At 38.7% G+C, this 20,070-nt stretch overlaps 1 protein-coding gene and 1 long non-coding RNA gene across 4 annotated transcripts in view; one reads left to right on the forward strand and one right to left on the reverse strand.

Annotated features, from left to right (window-relative positions):
- Window positions 1-20,070, reverse strand: part of LOC114149625 (sorting nexin-19) — a 70,985-nt gene that overhangs the window by 45,587 nt on the left and 5,328 nt on the right. For 2 of the 3 annotated variants that reach the window (XM_028025638.1, XM_028025640.1), the window contains exons 4-11: window positions 18,778-19,983; window positions 18,288-18,486; window positions 16,595-16,695; window positions 16,370-16,489; window positions 13,262-13,386; window positions 12,660-12,753; window positions 12,324-12,480; window positions 7,830-7,965 (exon numbers count right to left, since the gene is read on the reverse strand). In XM_028025638.1, the coding sequence (XP_027881439.1) occupies window positions 7,830-7,965; window positions 12,324-12,480; window positions 12,660-12,753; window positions 13,262-13,386; window positions 16,370-16,489; window positions 16,595-16,695; window positions 18,288-18,486; window positions 18,778-19,983 (2,138 nt within the window). The remainder of the gene's footprint in view (window positions 1-7,829; window positions 7,966-12,323; window positions 12,481-12,659; window positions 12,754-13,261; window positions 13,387-16,369; window positions 16,490-16,594; window positions 16,696-18,287; window positions 18,487-18,777; window positions 19,984-20,070) is intronic. The other variant, XM_028025639.1, reaches the window with a different exon arrangement.
- Window positions 17,150-18,075, forward strand: LOC114149679 (uncharacterized). The gene is made up of 3 exons (XR_003596559.1): window positions 17,150-17,467; window positions 17,763-17,891; window positions 17,957-18,075. It is a non-coding gene; the product is annotated as an uncharacterized LOC114149679 (long non-coding RNA).

Consider the following 20,070-nt stretch of genomic DNA (forward strand, 5'->3'; position numbering starts at 1 on the left):
TTGTTATACATTAGATGTGCCCGACAGACCCCCACCTAACTTTACTCAGGCACTCCTGACTGGGGGAGCCATCTCTGCCCCCCAGGATCAAAAGCCTCCAGACAACTTACACATAATTCTTTGGTTCAAAAATGCGGCTGGGCCTGATAAGTATTATGAAGACAGGCTCAACAAGGTCACTCCAGCTAAAATCGCAGTGACCTATCTGTATACAGATACAAAACACAGATGATGTCTTTTCTGGGGTTAACTAACTATTGTCGAAACTGGGTGCCTAATTATGCAGTAATAGTGGTTCCTTTACGCAAACTAATGTATGAAATAGATCCTAAAAGACATGCAACAATTAAGTCCTGAAAAAAAAAGAAAAAGATCTTTGGATTAATAATGGAGTAAAAAGTAGAAGATCAAATCTATAAGTGACCTGCAAATAGGCCTATCTTGCCAAAAAACAACTTGTATAAGTGGGCTGCAATATTGAGCCATGGCGTTTTCGCATGTCTCAACTGGGGGGATGGTAAGACAGATACATTAACATTACTCTATTTATGGATTTATTTCTTTTTTTTAAGAACTTTTAATGCATTACAAAAGGTCATTTCATTTCAAAAAATGCCTACAGAAAGAAGAGAGGGCTGCAAATGAAATAAGGAAATAAAGTGAATAAATAAATAGAAACAGGCTCTAACTGTAAGAGGCATTGCTCAGATAACAACAAACTGCAGTATGCAACCGATTCTAGATAGTTTCACAATCAGTCTTTTTAAACTGACCAAAACTTTAGGATAGATAAAATATTATTAAATCTACAGGAATTATGGATGATTAAGACAGAATAAAATAGAAGTAACTCACTTGTTGACTAGAAATTGATTGAATATAGAAAAAGTTTGCTACACTGTACAAATTTGTTGTTGACGGATAATATTAAGTTAGAAATAACTTATGGGTTAATCAAAGAGGATCTGGTGGAACTTTTGTAGAGAATAATGTAGATCAGGGGACTTGCAGCCCCCCCTTGCAGCAGCTCCGCAGGGGGGCCACAGAGTTGGGCTGTAACTGCTACCCCACTAGATTCAACTAATTAACATGTGAAGCCTTTTTGCATACCACTATTTTTTAAGTGTGAAGTAACCCCCACTTGCAGTAGCTCCGCAAGACAGAACAAGAGGGTGTGATGTAAATCACTTTCTCTCCCATCATCTAAAAGTACCTCCTGACAAAATATCAGAGAATAAGTTACAATTTTAGTGGTGGAACGCCGAAAGGTTTTTAAGTTCAAATTATAAAATTAGAAGAAACTAAAACATATCTGATGATTCGAGTGCCAAAGCCTAATAAAGCAGTAGAAGAATTAAGAGTTCCTCCTAAAATCCTTATTAATTCTATTTCCTTCCATAAAATCAGTCCCTCCAAGAGGTGAAGGAAGGTTTTATGGTGGGTTAAAGATTTGTTTTGTGATCTGACAATAGAGGTTGCTCAGATTAGTGTAGATAGTTTAAGCAAGCAAATACATAGTGAGCAATTAAATAATGTGGAAAATGTTAAAAGTAAGTTTTTAGCATCAAAACACTGAGTCTGTGACAGCTGTCCTGACTGTCACACACAGACACTATTGGTAGTGGTTTTCTGTTTTCCCTTCATATTACTTTATATATTGATTAGTGAGTAGTTTAGATTTTTATCTTTAAATTTGTTTTCATTAGTCTGACTATTTAGTTGGCTATTTGTTGTGCACCCATTTAGTTAACTTTATGTGTCAGTTCTTTGTATATTTTGTTAAATATAACAAATTAATTTCTTTCTTTTGAGTTACCAGTTTCCTCTGGACCTGTTGCTGAAAATCATACAGATGAGCTCCAGCTGATTGGTGTCCATATATGGGTGTCAAACTTCCTTAGCGGGCCATTCCATTTGTTCACCCAGGGAGGGGGAAATTTGGTCTTTAGTTTAATTTCTTTCATTTGTAGATTTAGTAATATTCTGACCAGTATTTGTTAGGTTTTTATGTGTTTAATTACCGCTTGTGTGTTAATGGTCTGATCAGCCACTATTTAAGTTTCCCCTCATGTCTTGTTTGTTAGGTCAGTTTGTGCTTGAGTTTGTTCTGTTACCAACTGAATTGTACTTTGTTATGTTGATTTCAGTATGGGCCCAATTTATCATTTTTGGATTTTCTTTGTAGACTATATTTTGAATTTTCTTCAACGTCTCTCTGGCTGGTTAATGCAAAACCTTCACAGAGTCTTAATTGGTAAACATGCTTTGTCAAACACTAGTGAAAATTTTTGAGGAGTTTGTAAAATGAATTATCTGACAATCATAAGAGTAAAATGAGATAAGGAGCTTTAAAACTGTAACGTGAAGTGTTTTGGGAAAATAGTAATCTTGAAGATTTAAAGCATGCTAAAATAAATTGTTTTGTTTGTTTTGACGAGTTTCCCTTTTGGGAAAAAGGCAGCATTGAATTTGGTAGAATTTCTCAGGGAACATCATAAACCTGTTTCATAAACATTGTTATTTAAAGTAGTAGAAATTGTGATGCGTTAGAAACTTAATGCATCATCAGGGGGGAGAATATGTTATAGGTTTATCTTTTATATACTTAAATAAAAAATTTTATTTGAAGAACATGTTTGATCTGTGTTACACATAAAAAAGTGAAAGGAAAGATATGGTCTGGTGAAATATGTTTCTTTTGAATGGATTTGAGTCGTTCTCCATTGAAAGATGTTCTGACAATGGGCTAAAGTATTTTGAAACGATAGACAAATTTATAGCGATTAATGAAGCATATTTTGGTAAATTAACTTGGGAAAACAATTATAGAAATTAAAAATATTATTGTGTTAGCCATTTTCAGAGCATTAATTTCATGGAGCAAGAATGTTTTAAGAAATGTTTTGAAGAATCTGTTATTGATTAAAGTTATCACTAATCAGTAAAAGTACTCAGGTGGATTTGAGATGTGGGATTATAATGATTTTTCTAAACTTGATTTTTGTTTTGATTTATATCCATTTAAAACGTTTTGAATAAAACTTTAAATTCAACGACAAGTAAAAGACCTAGGTAAAATTGGTATATTTTGAAAGTGTCTAGATTTGTTAAGTTGACATTATAATTTCTCCGGGTTTAACTCTTTTGAATTTTGTTTAAGGAAAGCATGTTGACTGTTTTAGACAAATAACCAGTAAGATCCAGTTTGTACTATAAAAGTAATTTAAACTGGACTGTCTAATTCACATTGATATTCATTGTTTTGATGATAAATATAAACTGTACAACTGCGGCGAATTTTAAGCTTTTGTTTATTTGTTTTGTTTGTTTAGTTCTATTTTATAAGATTGGTTTAAGAGGAAGATCTGCATATGTTTAACATTTTGGCAAAACATTACTTTGGAAACATGTCTTTTGAAGCTGGTGATTACAGGGTTTTGGTATTTTCCATCGGTTGGAGTTGTGATATACATATATAATTGAAGCATAGATTGAATAGATTACATCCACCATTTAATGAGCAGAACTGGACAAAGTAGGAGATAAGGCTTCACGTGATGAGTTGCTCATGGCTAACTACATACAGACTGGCTTGGAGTTCTGAGCTCCAAGCCTGACTCTGAACTCTGCAACACAAGCTGTTGTCTCTGAGGCAGAGTGCCACTGCTTGGAGAAGCGGTTTCACACTTATTTCGACGATAGCAGCCACAGAGCCACGAGCGTTGGAGAATTCACTCGGACACAGTGAATTGAAGATATTTGTGATGACTACACAAATGAATTGATGCCTTTGGAGAATCTGATCTCTGTTTTGTCATAACAGTTTTGCAGTTCCTGGTGCCCTGCGGATGTGGTCTCATTCAAAGTCTGCTTCTTTGATAAAAAGGATTAAAGTAATTCCCTTGATGGAAAATGACAAAGCAAATTTACTTTCTTTAAGTTAAGCCATTGTTTGATTATGCTGACACTGATAATGACGATGACACTAGAGAATGTTGTGTTGTGCTTATGTTTATGATGCTAATGAAAACTCCTGTCGATGATGTAATGTCTGTTTTAACAACTTGTGATAGGTGATGGCACAGATGTATCCTTTGTTAGAGAAAAAATCTGACGTTGACAAAGGATACTCTGATGAGGATTCTTCTGACAGGTATCCAGATCCTGGCTTTTGGACTGGGTGTGACCTCTGAGTGTATACATGTTTGCTTTCCAAAACATGAACTCCCAGCTGAAAATCATTTGAAGTGACTGTTTTTGGTGGGATATGAGCAGTGCAACAAATATATGTTAAACAGGAGGGAAATGTTGGGTAAATTGTATTATTAGTAATTATCAAATATTTGTTGTATCATGTAGCCTTGTAGTTACATTTAGATAATGTTTCTGTGTGTTAAATAACTTTGATTCCATCCTGAGACTTCCCTGGGAAATAGAGGTGACAGCTACTCTCAGCAGCTGTTGCCCTGCAGGACTTCCTACAAGACAGAGGTGTTAGTTGCTCCCAGCAGAGTTTTACAGTCCTGCAATAAACTCTGCTCTGTGCTACAAAGCCGTTGCTTTGAAGCTATACAACGTGTCCTATTCGACGCCGTGCCTGGAGCAAGAAGGATTTAGATTGTAGATAACATGTGTTTAGTTTAGTGATTGTCTTTTAGCACTGCAACTAAAATGCTTTGACCCCACCCCCATAGAGTTGCAGTGCTCAGTGTGAGAGGGTTCCTAAGAGCAATAAAAGAGAGGAACAGACAGATGTGTTTCAGAGCGGTTGGAGATTTGTAACTGAAAGCACATCTCTGTCTGCTCTCCTCGCGAGAAACAAAGAATCTAACTCTCTTGTCTTTCCTGTGTTTGTTTAATAGGTATTTAGACCTGACAACGTGCTAAAACCATTTGTGGCAAAAGTCTAGGGAAGTTGATCTCAGAGCCGAACCCCGCGGGCATGCATGTATACACGGGCACTGCTACGTCTTACAGTAAATGCACCAGATAAATGGCTTGTAAACAAGAGGTGAGAGCAAGGTTCTCATTTTACCAAGTGGAGATTTCTTTACCACCAAACGGCAGAGACATAAATGTCCCAGTATTGTTTGGGTGTGGACCACTGCAAAAGCTCATGGTGTTGTCTAAAAATATAAACTCCTTTTGACTAATGACTGCTGTCAGCCAGTGTCCCCTCTGTTGCCTGTAAACAGCATTCTCTGTGGAATCTCTACTATGAAACCGGAGTCTCTTTGTACTGTCCTGAGTGGGTCTGCACACACAGATGTCTCCTAAAACATAGATGTTTCCATCATTTATTTGCTGCAGAAATCCTTGCTGAAAACTCTCAAGCTCCCTTGAGGTTTACTTGGAAAGCAGTGGGAAGAGATGTGGCTTAAACTCAGGTCAGATTGTCTGTGGTCAAACATCAGAGAAAGAGAGAGGGGAAACTAAACAACAAACCAAAACTACTGTCCCGTTGATATCACACAGACATACCTGAAGTCACATCACACTGTTGCTCTTCTTTCCTGCATTTAAGTGGTGCAGGCAGGGTCCCAGGTAAAATCACCTTTACCTTTTCATACCATGTCAAACAATTAAAGCTTCAGTATGTAATATTTGTAAACAGTGTTTTGTTTTTTTTAATATTTGTTAAAACTGTCCCCAGTATAACACATGAGACATGAGAAAATTGTTTACCTATTCATGACAGGCAGACTTCTGCTACCTGTTATGAATGCTAACCAGCTTTAGCATTCATGACAGGCTGAAGTGTGGAGAACTAGCTGCTAGTGTAACATAGTTAATATTGTATAGAATTCCACTTGTCATTACTTCCAAGTTTGGGTTCCGGTGTAATGAGTGAAAGAGCACCCCCTCCTGGTGGTTTGGCAGTATTAAATATAGTGAACGCATACATCTCGCTGTCAGTTTATGAGAGATGGGCGGTTAGCTTGATGCTAACATGAAATGCCATTCCTCGTAAGGTGCTGTACCCACTGTGATGAACCCGAGAATTTTAGAATAAACATTCTTGGTCACAATATGCTACACATGTAGAGCACTGACAGAGAGAGACATTAGGGGTTGCATCATGTGTGGTACAACTATACCAGGCAGTTTCCTGGTCATCTGGCATTTATAGCCTAATTAGACAGTAGTACCTCCACTATAGAGGTTGATTGTAGTTCTAGAGATAGGGCTTACTGTTGGAGCCAAATCAAATTCTGGATGTCTACACTGATGCTTAACTGTTCTCATCGGTAATTGTAAAGAAACTTTGATTGCTTCTTATAGATTAAGGTCATTTTTCAGTGGAGAAAAAAAAAGGTTTTCTGAAAAAGTTTTACTTTTTGAAGAATTGGTCAGAAAGCAATATTCCTGGTCAATTACATTCCAACATTCTCCAGTTGCAGTCATCAGTTCAGCTTTATGTTATTTCTTCACTGTAACGGTTCAGTCAGGTGAAAGCTGGACTGCTTGTTCTCTGGCTATATAGAAATATAATTATTTCCCTAAGATAAAAATGTACCATCTTTACTCTGCTGGGATCAGACTTGGACATGTAAATACTTTACTAAGCACAGTAATACTCCCATTTTTTAATACATATTATCTTCTTTTAATACATCTGTGGTCTACAATTTTTATATACAAAAAAACCCCATTCAAGTGAAAGCTATAAATCTACACACTATTGAGACCAGTGTAAAACCGCTGTAAGTCTGAGTGTAAAACTGAAATTTAGCTTTGATAAGTGTAATAACATAGTTCCAACTTGCACTTAATTTTATATCCAAGACTTCTTCTGCCAAGAATGTCTGCATCCCTTGCAGAAGAAAGGCAGATGGGAATTATTTTAGTCTCACTCTTGCAGCATCTTGCTGTGGCATCCCAGAAAAAATAATGTTCATTTGAAATAACGTGATTTTGATTGCTTCTTGTAGATAAGAAGCAATCTATAAGAAGACTGCTTATAGCAGTGGTTCCCAAAGATTTTTTTCTGGGCCCCTTATGGATTACAATAAAATCCCCCACAAAAAAATAAAAAAATTAAAAAAATCAACTGCTCACACACATCGTTCAACCAGACATAAACCTATACACATATTTAATTTTCAAACTCCACTGAAGTTTATTTCCCACTTCAGGTTGCAGCAAAACAAACTTCAAACCATCTTTACAGTCAAACACTTTTGTGTAATGTTTTTTGTTCTATACTGTAGAATGGTATTCTTTGCAGTCATTGTTATTTTAAACATGTTTCTTTTTTTAATTTGTAACAATATTTAACTTCGCTATCAATACATTTAAAAAAAAAGCCTCTGTGCAACATGGGGTTAAATCATGAACAGCTCCCTGAGAGGAAAGGAAATGAAAATAAAGGTTTGTTGTGAAAAAATGACTTTAATCCTCCATCTTTTCAGTGGCTGGGTGAGCCTGCTTGTTGCTGCAGATCTTCTCAAATCTGAGTTGCAGTTGTGACACAGCAACCCAGTGTCACAACGTTTAGGGAGCCCAGTCAAAACCCTGTCCATTATGCTTAGTCAGGCACTGTTTCTTCTTTTTTTTTTCATTCATCCATACCGCTTCTCGCGCCCCTCCTGCAATGGCACTGCACCCCCCCAGGGGACGCGCCCCACACTTTGGGAACCACTGGCTTATAGATTCTATAATATTATAATTCTATAATATTATACAATTACTTGATGTTAATTTAATAATATCATAGGAGAGGTTGTTTGATAAAATTTGTTCACCTCTCCTGTACAGTTGGATTTTTTATATTACTTGTATGTCCAAATGTTCTGTGCTATTCTATTCTAGTGTTAAATAGTAATCACCTGTTAATGAGGGTTCCAAACAGCAGCCTGACAGTCTTCTGGATGTTTTTTGAACATAGCCAGCTCCACTGCTCCTTCATCAGAAGACACAGGATGTTCAGAGCCACCTTGGCCTGGGACATTCCACCTGCTGAGTCTGAAACACACAACAACCAGTTTCAGTATATTGACTCAACATGGTAAAACATGAGACTGGCTGAAGATTTAATGGAGAAAAACAAGCATGATTTTCTGCTATAGTAAGATCTAGAATGTCTGTTTGATTACGATAGATGAGCAGATTGATGACCATACAGCCAACCCGTAGGTTTATTTACACTGCCTCCATGTGGTTAACCTTTAACATTGCAGAATTTGTTAATCAGTCAATGGGGTTGAATGAAGGTTTTGATAATCAAACAAATTTAGAGTTTTGATAAACGTGAGCTTCAGTTTTTCTAATGAAAGTCATTTATATCATTTTGACAGTTCCCACTGGTGATGTTATATCATGCAAAGTGATCAGAGTAACTCCTGAGGACAAGGACAGTAAATGGCTAAAAAGCGTACTTTTTTTACGTGTTGGTTGTCGCCATGATCCTCCACTTGATATACAGTTGAAATAAGATATTTATATACACCGAATAAAAAGATACATGCTTTATTCTTCACTGTCTGAAGATAAATCAGACCAAATACTTCTTGATTTAGCTTAGTTAACAAAATTTTTTCTGTTTGGTAGATGCCAGAAAATATGGCAAAAACATCTTTTTTAGGAATTTCTTTGAGATTAGGGAAGATTTAAGAGATCTTGAACTGGAATAAGGGCGAGGGAATAAGGAATGTTTTCAGGAGCCAAACAATGCAAAGACTGAAAAATAAGTCAGTCCTAAACTTAGCAAGAGGCCAGAGAAGAGAAGTTAACACAAAAGGTGTCTCTTTTTTGATGCATGTTGTGAATTTGAGTCAAGAGATTAATGGTAAATGGCTATAATGTAATCACAGTTATGCAAATAGTCTGCATTTGTAAAAAGGATTGATTAAGTCTGAGGACTCCAAAGCACTTCACACTGCAATCAGTCATTCACTCATTCATACACATCCTGCCTTAAGAGTCACGATCAGCCCTGTCCAGTCAACTGGATACCACAGTTGTGCAGCACTTTTAATAGAATAGTCAGGCTGTTTTCACAGATGATCATCCAGCAGACTTGGTTCCTTTGGGGGCCAAAATTATTTTTGTTCAATTTTCAGCTACTGTGCTTCTCCTTCATACTGCACTGAGTCAAACCAACCAAACTCTTTGAGCAACCTGTATGGCAGAATTTTACTGCCATAAGTGGAAGGCACATATTTTCAGTCTGAAAGCAGAATTTTATGTCTTGTAATGCTTCTACTCAAAACTTCTCTTTCAAATATACACTGTGTTCTCTCAAACCTTTCTCCTCACACTCAAAACTTCCCTTTGCTACAATCAAATCTCTACTTGCAAACCTTTGCATGCTTACAAATTCATCACGAAAATGGCAGCTCCCAGAAACATTTTTTAATTCATACTTAGCTGATTTAGGCACTGATTCCGATAAAGCATCTGGAGACATGGTTGAGGGGCACTTTAATCACGTGAAACTGATGCACACTGTCCAGTTTTTACCAGCATATCACCTTTCTTACACGGGGACACAACACTCTGGACTGTGAGTACACAAACATTCACTGCACATACAGAGGTCTTTCTCACCTCCTCTCTGACCACATCTACATCCTGCTGGCACCAGTTTATCGTTCACTAATGAGACGGATAAGGCCAACGAAGAAGACCGTCATTGTGTGGCTGAGGGATGCAGCCTCTGTGCTACAGGACTGTTTTCAGTGCACACGGTGCACTTACAAGGGAGAGATGAATCTAGAGGAATACACCTCCTCTGTTCTGGGATTCTTCTCCAAGTGTGCTGATGATGTCACCATCACCAAGACAGTAACCTGTTATTCAAACCAGAAACCCTGGCTGAATGCTCAGGTGAGAGCTCTGCTGAAAGCTAGGGATGCTGCATTCTCTCAATAGGATCATCAAAGAGGGCATAGAACTTAACACCCCCCTCAGAACCAGATTTATACCACTACTTGGTGACTCACCTCCCTGTGTGATCACAGAAGGACTTCCTCACATCCTTCCTGGAAGAAAGTCTTTCCAGAAAATCAACCCCCATAAGGCTGCAGGCCCCGACAACATCCCAGGGTGAGTACTGAGGGACTGTGCACATCAGCTGTCTGAGGTGTTGGCAGACATATTCAACACCTGTCACTGTCACTGTCATCTGTGCCCATCTGCTTAAAGACCACCCTATCCTCCAGTGCTCCACAGTGACGGAAGGTCTTCCGTTAATGGTCTTCAGTTATTCCGAGTTGAATAGCTGTCAGTTAACACTAACAACAACACCACCGTCTCCTCCTCCATCGCCCTCAACACTGGCCTGCCGCAGGTCTCCTCCTCTTCACTCTGCTGATGTATGACTGCTCGGCAAGACACCCTATAGTGAAGTTTGTGGATGACACAGCAGAAGTGGGAGGCATCATCAAGAGTTAACTTTAATGACACCGTAATAACACTCAATGACATCTTCATAACTGTTTCTTCTTGTTTCACTTTACTTCAGGTAAAAGTTAATATTAATGACTGTTATTAAAGCATTTGACACTGTAATAACACTTAATGACATCTTCATAAGTGGTGTTACTTGTTCCACTTTACTTGATATAAGAGGAACTATTAATGGCTCTGTTATTAAATCATTTGATAGTGTAATAAAAATGTAATAAAATCTTTATTATTAGTCCTACATGTTCTACTTTATTTCAGGTAAGAGGAAATATTAATAACTATGTTGTTAAAGCTTTTGACAGTGTAATGCACATATGTCAAAGTCAATTAATTATCTATGGCCCCCTGGATGATATTTAATTACTATTAGAACAGCCCGCAGGCCACAGCCTTTGCACACACCAACACTATATTCCCCACAATGCAACCGTAGCCCGCAAAGTCACGGTAGTGCGCACAATCTGGCTTCATTGTTCATCAGCAATCAGAGCAGAGATCAACTTTCAGGTACCCCCCTCCTCAAAAGCGGCTAAACGTAACGTGGACGCTGAGAACCAGTGGCGCAAAAGGCGGCTATGCACTGTATGCAACGCAAAAACGATGTGGGGAATTTTTTTTCTAGTCAGCATTTTATGTACTTGACCGCTGTTTGTGTATGAAGTGATCAATAACAGAGGAACAGCACTGATTAGGCGTCCCTCCCCTCCTGCCAGCCGCTCTCCCCTTCCGTACAGTAGTGATGGGATTTTCGGCTCCTTTTCGAGATGCGGCTCTAATGGCTCTTCTTACTGTGGAGAGCCGGTTCTTTTGGCTCCCAAACGGCTCCCCATATATATTTTTGACATTATTAATTAATTAATAGCTTAAACCTAATTTTATAATATTTTGTTTCATTATTGACGTTGTTAAGCACTTATGATGAGTAAAAATGCCGCATAACAATGCTATAGCAATACCGATGCGTGTGATGTCCGCATGTGCCTGTGCAGGTTGTTTGTCGAGCCTGCAGATAGGAAATCTGACTTTGCACAGTCTGCACTCTGACCTGGAGCTTGATGTAGCATTAAAATGAGTCCAAATCTTGCTCCGTTTTCTGTCACTCATTTATTTTCACCTATTCAGTTCTCACACTGACTCCCCTTCTTTCTGTGCTTCTTGACCGCTGAGTGAGTGTCTGTACATAAACACCTGCCGAAGAACGCTATACAGCTTGGCCAATTGCCTGCCGTTTCCACAAAAAAAGTGGAGATAAACTTTTTTTTCAGTGTTTTCCCGCCACATTATTAATTGAAACTATGTGTGATTGGTCAGATGTGTGGAGCACACGCTTGACATGAGGGCAGTGGACCGACCGAGGGAAAAAAAACTCTCCGCTCTAGCACTGGCAGAAGAGCAAAACGCGCAAGGAGAGGGAGAAGGAAGGGAGAGACAGCGAGGCACCGCAGGACAAAAAAAAACGATGTGGGGGAAAACTATCGGCTCTGGCACTTTCAGAGCACAAGCACAACGACAGGGAGGCGGAGAGACAGCGATATACTGTAGAAAAAAACCCGGCTCCCAAATAGGATCCTAAAACGGCTCCCATTGTGGAGCCGGTTCCAATCGTTCACTTCAAAGAGCCGGCTCTTAGAGTAAAAAAATAAATAAAAATCAGCAGATTGAAGATTCTATGGTTTGTGTACAAATGTTTTCCACTTACAAAGATGCTGCAATAAAGCTCTTGTAACCCTTCTCAGATTGTTGGGAACACCTAACTGCTACCAATCTCTTCAAATCCAATGGAAACACTGAGGGTATACAAAGCTTTTTTTCTTTGTTTACAACATTGCTTCTCCATCTTGGCTTCAGTCTTTATAATGTCAGTGTCGTTTTAAAAAAATGAAGAAAAAGCCAGAGTAGCGAGACCTCCTTACCGTGTTCCTCACACTGCTCTGCTCTCACACCATGACCCCGGCAGCCTACCCACTGCCCTAACACTGGACCTCCCTCCATCTCTGTTTCCTTCTGCAACGACTTTTCCTCCTCAGTAATGAAGGCTTGTAAATCCACCAGAGTCATGCCATTAAACACCTGAAGGAGACAGCAGAACCATGGCATGAGAAAACAAATCCCACCTTTGCTACATTGAGGGGGAAATTATATAAATGTAACATTTAGTTTGCCTGAATGTGTTTCAAAAAGAGCAACACTACGTTTTCAATGGAAGTGAATTACAGAACTGTAATTAAACCTCAACAAAGTTCACGTACTGTACTGGTTTGGTCCCAAACAAACGACACAGGAGGCCTAATTTCTGAGCCGTTCATGAAGAGGACGCCTTTGCTGGAGAGTTTGAGACGTGAGCTACGATTAGGAACAGTAAAGATGATGTTAACTACATGAGCACAAACTTCAGAAAAAATCTTATTTGAGTTTAGAAATACTAACAGTAAACTGGTTAAGCTGTAAATACAAAGCTTCATTAAGTTAAAATTATTGTAAATACCTTTAAATGTAATTGATGGTGGGACTCACCCTCCATAAAATAAGTAAAAGTTAGAGCTTGTAAATTTGAAAGTTTAGCAATAAGGGACTATGTAAAATGGACATTTCTGTAGCTGATGTTTGTTGCTTTCAACAGCTGACTGTGTAATGTGGTATACAGTAACTTGCAACAATATCTAATCTTTTTAACATTTTGCCACGTTACAAAAACCACCTGAAATGTGTTTTATTGGAAATAACTAAATATATAAAATGTTTCATATTAATTACTTAAATAAAGCCTGATAATGTAAAAGGGTTTTGAACTAGTTTTTAAAACCAGTATACCCTTGGATAGAGCGTATGGAGAACTAAAGATGTCTCATACCGGTTCTTCTTGTCTGTACCCATCTTCCCTCCATCCACCTCGGACTCAGTGTCCTCGGTGGGGCTCTGAGGTTCAGAGTGAGGGAATGCTGTCTTCAGGGTGCCTACAATAGCATTCACCACAATCTACATGTGCAAACATAAAACACATGATGACAAACCTCAAACGGGCTCCTGACAGATCATGGGCTAAACTTGGCATCACTGACCCACTGATACAGGAAATCTACAGGACATTTACCATTCTACAAAAGATTTTCAGAAGCTGTTTGGTGAAAATTACGGAAATACTAACAGTGACATAGTTAAACGGTGCATATATGTACTTAAATAAAATTCAAACGTATCGAACAGATTTGTATTTGCTACATGTAAAGTAAGTGAAATTGTGAAAATTTGGGTGAATCACATCAACGTTCTGGTAACAAAACCTTTGCTTTTAATAGTCCAAGTGAATCTTAAGGTTCTTCTCCAACCTTCAGGACCTGTTGTTAAGACAAAGGTAAGAAAACCATATGTCCTCTGACTGGTCAGTTGTGATCTGTCTGAGGTATAACACAGTAGAAAGTTTGCACACAGTTTGTGAAATCTGAATTCAGGGCTTATATAAGAAGGTAAGATATCTTACTTACTATCATTTTATCTAACTTAGCCAAGAAATATAACAATATGTAGTGGTGGTTTTGGCTCCGGGCGTTTACACACAACTTATGTAAGTCTTACACCCACTTCATGTACTTTATGTTTTGTTACAATATAACACCACCAAAGTTTCCACAAAACAGGGGAATGTTACCATTCAAGTTTTAAAAGAAAATAATAATAATAAATCAGTGAAAGAAGCAAACAATGGGTGTATGTGCATACAAATCTTTGACATTTTATCAAAAACACTGACCTCTAAATATGTCAATTCCTTCCAAGCAGCCAGATTTTTTTTAGTAATCTTTTAAAGCTGACCTCAATAATAGTTGTCCAGACTTTTTAAAGTCTGATGTTTCTCTAGACCTTAGCTGTTTTTTCTTACTTTAATCAGTGACAAAGTGCTGCATCCTAGTGCATTAAGGAGCATTATCATAGATCCTTCCTTCTAGCAGCCTTTACACTAGAACCATCCCTGCTCCCAATAAAACGCCACAAATGTTTATATCCATACTGTTATTTGTAATTTTCCTAATTTCCTGCTGACATTTGCAGTTTTTTTACTTCTTGTAAATAGTCTGTTGCTGTTTTCTAGGCACATGTATTTTTTTTTACAATTTTTAAGTAGCCCTACTAAGTTGCACATTTCTATAAATCTGAATATACTATTTTTAATAACAATATACTATTATTTCTCTTTTTTTGTAAAGTTGACCTTACTGGGCAGTCTCTTCTTATTTTGTATGTTTAAATTGCTCCATCTTTAATTTCCTTCAGGTGGGACAATAAAGGATATTTTCATTCTATTGTTATTTGGTTTAGTCATAAGTCTGACCATAATAACAAATCATGCAGTGTGTGCTTAAACATATAGTGACAATAGGAAGCAGGTGGAAGAGTGCCTGCAGTCAGTAGAGTCAAGAAACAATAAATGAGTGCGAGTTTGTTGTAATTTATGATTTGGAGACATTGGTGCTATCCAAAAAAGATGAATCTAAAGGTGGGTAGGAGATGTATGGATAAAGGAAGTTGAAAACCACAGAACAGGTTCATGGGTTTTTTGAAGAAAGAAATGCGGAAGGTAGGTGTGATAGAGGAGGGCAGTAGAGATATACTCAGATGGAGCCGGATGATCCAGTGGGGAAATAAATGAAGGCAGCAGCTGAAAGAAGGAGGAAATATAACAGCAGTAGTAGTTAAGCAATGGATAAAAACAGACTGGAAGGGGTACTTTTGCATCTGTATGCAGTAGGTAACTCTTAAAAGCAATGTGCTTTTTACATACACTGTAACAAATGGCTGTAAAAACTACAGCATGAAAATACAGTAAGGTGGCTGGGTTTTGAAAATACAGCTCTTTACTCTGATCTGAAATGCGTATGGAAAATATATGGGATGTGATTGGACCGCTGGATCACGTGCGGAAATTTACAGCTGTACTGTAAATTTTTAATGTACAGTTGCATTGTGGGATTTTTACCAGCTGTAGGCGAACGTTCACAGGCTAGAGGGTGGGGCCAACAATGACTTTCACCGGGTACTTTTTAAAAAAACATTGTATTGCAGTTTTGTGTACAAAAATATATTTTATATGGTTATACTGAGCTACTCTCGCTTGTTTGCTAAAGCTAACTTCGGTTATTTCTCAGCTAACATCATGTTCAACATAAGTGCTTTTTAGTTCAGTTAACCTAGAATATGCAGATGGCTATATTCTGGTCTATTTGCTGAAGTTGTTTGAGGGTAGGATGCTGCAACAGTTGTTTTTCTTCTCGTACATAGGACTGTCAACGTTAACGCGTTAGCGCACGCTATTAACCTGAACATTTTAATGGGTTAATATTACATAACGCAGATCAATTGAACCATCTAGTTTGACATCAGAGCCTCTCTCCCGTGGAGGGTTATCTAGTTCACAGCAGCACGTTACACTTGGGGAGCTACGAACAGCGAAATACTTTTTCCGCGACAGCAGACAGACAGCAACAAGAGTTGAACAGTTTCAACTTTCTTGTGTTGGGTCTTTAGCCAACGTGATTAATTGTAATTAATCAGCCAGTGCCAGATTCTGCTATGGGTGACGTGGGCAACGGCCCAGGGTGGCATCTTGTGGGGGTGACAACACTGACCCCTCTCAGTGCCCCAGATACTTCAATTGTCTGTGTCTCACTGTAACTTCCATCCTTCTCTCCATAGACTAATGGATGGAAGACATAGTGAGATATTGCCATTCTTCTGCAAAATAAGATTTTAATTATTATAGTGAAACACTGTGTGCTTATCCAAAGTGGGATTAATTCATTCATTCATTCAGCCTTATGTAGCCAGCAGGTCACATGCAGGTGATTTGAAAACATAATATATGACAAGTTTTAAGGTTTCTCAAACATGCTTGAAACCTTATCCCAGGAAGGTCAACTAACAACATGAGGACAACAGAATCCTGGTAAAATGTGGAACTTTCAACCTTGTCTATGCGAGACACAATGAACGGTTTCTTCACAAAGGCAATCCTAGCATCTGTGTTGAGAGCAAGGAACTCCTGCATCTCTTCACTGTTGGCTATTTCAGAGATGGAACACAGTTGCTGTAGAGATCAAAACAGACAGTATTTAGTGTGTTACAATGGGGTAAAGCCTCTTTTGGTAAAAAAACAAAAATTGAAAAAAAGAAAGAAAAAATAACCCCTGACCTTTAAGAAGGTTTCAAGAAGTCCTTTCCTTGCCTCAATCTTGTCACTGTCCATGTTTCCAAATGGCATCTCAGGAAAAACTTTCTTTGGACCTTTCACACCTACAAGTTATATGAATACAACTTTATTTGGTGTAAAGAAAGTAACACACTAGATAATAGTAGGGAGTAAACATCTTAATGTTGGACTTTCACCTGCAAAACATATTTGCTGCCCAGCCCCCTTCAGAACTTGCCTCAAAATAATGGCTTTCAAACTGTGGTGCATAATAAGCATCGTGTCTCAGACGCTGATTTGGAATATGCATGTGATAGTTTATATTTTTGTTTGTCCTGTTGGCTCCCGACAGATATAGTTTTTCGATAACTTACAGGTTCTTAGTCACCATTGTAGGGGCAGTATTATGTATCTTCCAGGTACGTAGTGCCATTTCATAGCACAATCAAGTAACTACGGTAACTTCAGTTGTTATTAAAGTGCTATGTAAATCAAATATGACTTAAAAGAAATTTGACTTCGTAATTTAGCGGCGTAAAATTTGGCCTCTGTCTTTTTAAAAACTCCTGCTGTTTTTGAAACTTCACCATCATAACTCCTCTATTAATCCTTTAACTACATTTTAAAAGTGCTGCTCTGAGAAGTAGCTCAGCCCGGTTCCATCAGGTGTTTGCTAATTCCTGCTGCTCAGTCTGAAGTAGCTGAGTGGAAGAGTCGGGGGGGGGGAGCTACTCTGAGGCGAAAACTGCAGCTCTGAGGAGAAGTTGTGTCCTCAAAGGTGGAGCTAGGTCCAGCCAGGCATTTTGCACAGCTGAATGGTTGCCATGGAGATTAGAAGATTTCTAAAACACGCATGAAAGAATCAATGCACTCCAGGTATGTTTTTGATGAGGGAATAATATAATAACATGATGTAAAGCTAAAAAATTTTGATTTTACATAATACTGCTTGTAATGGATAGTGAACCATTTAAAATAAATTGTCTACATTATTTAAATTTATAGATTATTCAAAGTAAATTATTCAAAGTGAATTTTCTAAATTAAGAATATTGCAGATTGTTTATGGATGTTTGTCTGTTTTGATTAGCATTGTTGGTAGTTTATATTTTGTTTTGTTTAATGATATTTGTACTTTGTAATGTTTGGGGGGTTTGTATGTGCCTCACAGGCTGCGGTAGCTAATGACGGCAGGCCCTATAAAAGCTGGTAGAATCATAGTACCAGTGAATGACTTGAACTGTCAAGATGTTTGGCACAAAGAAATCAACACTTAGTGTTCCCCAGTGAAAGCAGCGAGGTGCATTTTGTTTTGTTGTCTGTATTGTAAGTTCATGTTTTGTATTCTATTTGTCTATGTTTTAGTTTTCACAGTGACTGAGGTGATTGTGGTGACTGTGATGATCATGGTTCTTCATCTCCATCAAAGAAAAACCTTGAAATTCACCCGTCGCGACTGTCTGAGTAATTCAAGAGCTGGGGAAGCTGCTACACTGCTCCTTTAGTTACCAATTTTAGAGATTGTTTAAGGATCATTATCTTTAAATTAATAATTAGTCTGTAGATTAAATGTGTTTTTATTTTTAGTTAGTTTAGTATGAAATCACTGTGATAAAGTACATGGATTTATACAGACAAAACCTTTTAAATGAGTAAATCAAACAAAGTCAACTGAACAAAATACAGTTGTACCTACCTTTGATGAGTTTCCGCAGTTCTGATTTTTCTTCAAGTCGAGTCTGTAGGTTAAGGAACTCGCTGTATCTTCTGTTGACCATGTGATATGCCACAGGCTGGATAGGAGTTGGATTCTCTGAGCCTATCTGTATAGACTCCATAAGCTCAGAGCCTGCTTGGATGCTTTCCAGGTTCTCACAACCCACCAACGTCTCATACTGGAAACCATAACAGCTTTATTTATTTCTACTACAGGTTAGATTGTGTGTAACACAGGGCACTTTGTATGTACATATCTTTAAAGTAAAGGTCATTATGTTTGTAGAAATGTTTGGTTGAAGTTTCACCCTTTTGCCCATACATAATTTTCTCTGACAAAAGATAGTTGTGTGTGAAAATCCAAGTAGATCATCAGTTTTAACAACAGTCAGTGAACTACTGGATAGCAATATTAAAAATATATTACTGGGAGAACTACTTCTGAGACTGACAAAAGACACGTTACTTACTTTGATGGTATAAAGTGTGTATGGGTGTGAGCCAGTGCCGCGATGTTCTTTGGCTGTGATGGTACCAGTGATGCGGAGGTTTTGGATGATGACCGGTCCTTCTGGACTGCTGAGGGGCTCAAAACTAAACGTCGACACGGGAGAACAGCCCTGCAGTGGACTAGCCATGATCAGCTCGCTAGGATTCCCCAATCCAGTCGGCTCTACCCCCAAGACAAGCTCTCTGCTTCGACTCACTCCAGGGGAACTGTTTTCTCTTTTCAGATCCCGAAGGCTGTCGGTACTGCAAGTTACCTCTGTGTCCCTCAGTGATGACAGGCACCCGTCATTAGGACTGTCCACAAGTACTGAATTCAACAAGACCTTAGGATAAGAGCTGTCCACTGGACTTGGGGAAACCTCCTCCAAGTCTATACTATTGTTGTCCTCAGCAGTTGTAATGTAATTTCTGGATCTGTCATACAGTGTGTCTTCTTGACCCATCATGAGCAAAGAATCAGTGGAGGTGGGTTTGTAGTCTGCCAGAGGAGAGTCAGGATCAGAGTCAGTTTCTTGGTAAAATGGGTTGGACTTCCTTCCTCTCAGGTAGCATCTTAAAAAGGGTCGAGAAGCTTCCTCTTCTCCAGAGAATGTCTGGGGGAACTTCACCTCTTCTGTGTCAGTCGCATCGTAGGCATGGAGTTCAGGCAGAGCAGCTTCCGTGTCATCAGTCAGCTCCGTCTCTGCTCCTTGTTGAAGTGACTCACTGTTTGCCTGAGTTACACACTGTAGAGTTGGAGCCTCAGATTCAGCAGCAGGTAGTGGCAAGCTGCAAGTCTCTAGTTTGGATGCTACAGTATCCAGTGGTGTGCTGGACTTACAGAGGATTTCTATGATCAGGAGGTTTAACCAGTCAGGGTCTGACAGTTTAGCCACTAGAGGAAGAAAGACATTAGAGGTGATAAGCTCTCCAACAACAAACCGTCCTGTGTTGGTTTCTAAATGAGGTGATGGCACCAAAATATGCAGCAGCAGAGCCACAATGGCTCGGACGTAGTTGACTTCTGCTGAGTCGTCGCTCATAGCAACGTGAGGAGTGGCGACAGAGGAATACGCTTTCCACAACTGTTCGCTCTCACTGCGATATTTTTCTTTGGCCAGCTCCTTGGCCGTGAGGTAGTCCTGCAGGTGGCCGCCCACCAGGTTCAGGACCTTCTGTGTCAGCTCCTGAGAAAATACAAAAAGTTTCTTGTCCTACTGTGTGTGTATGATTTCCAAAATCAAAATGTACCTGATGTTGTTAAAGCTTCTTAC

This window comes from Xiphophorus couchianus, chromosome 8 (genome assembly GCF_001444195.1).
Source record: "Xiphophorus couchianus chromosome 8, X_couchianus-1.0, whole genome shotgun sequence".
Taxonomy (NCBI): Eukaryota; Metazoa; Chordata; class Actinopteri; order Cyprinodontiformes; family Poeciliidae; genus Xiphophorus; species Xiphophorus couchianus.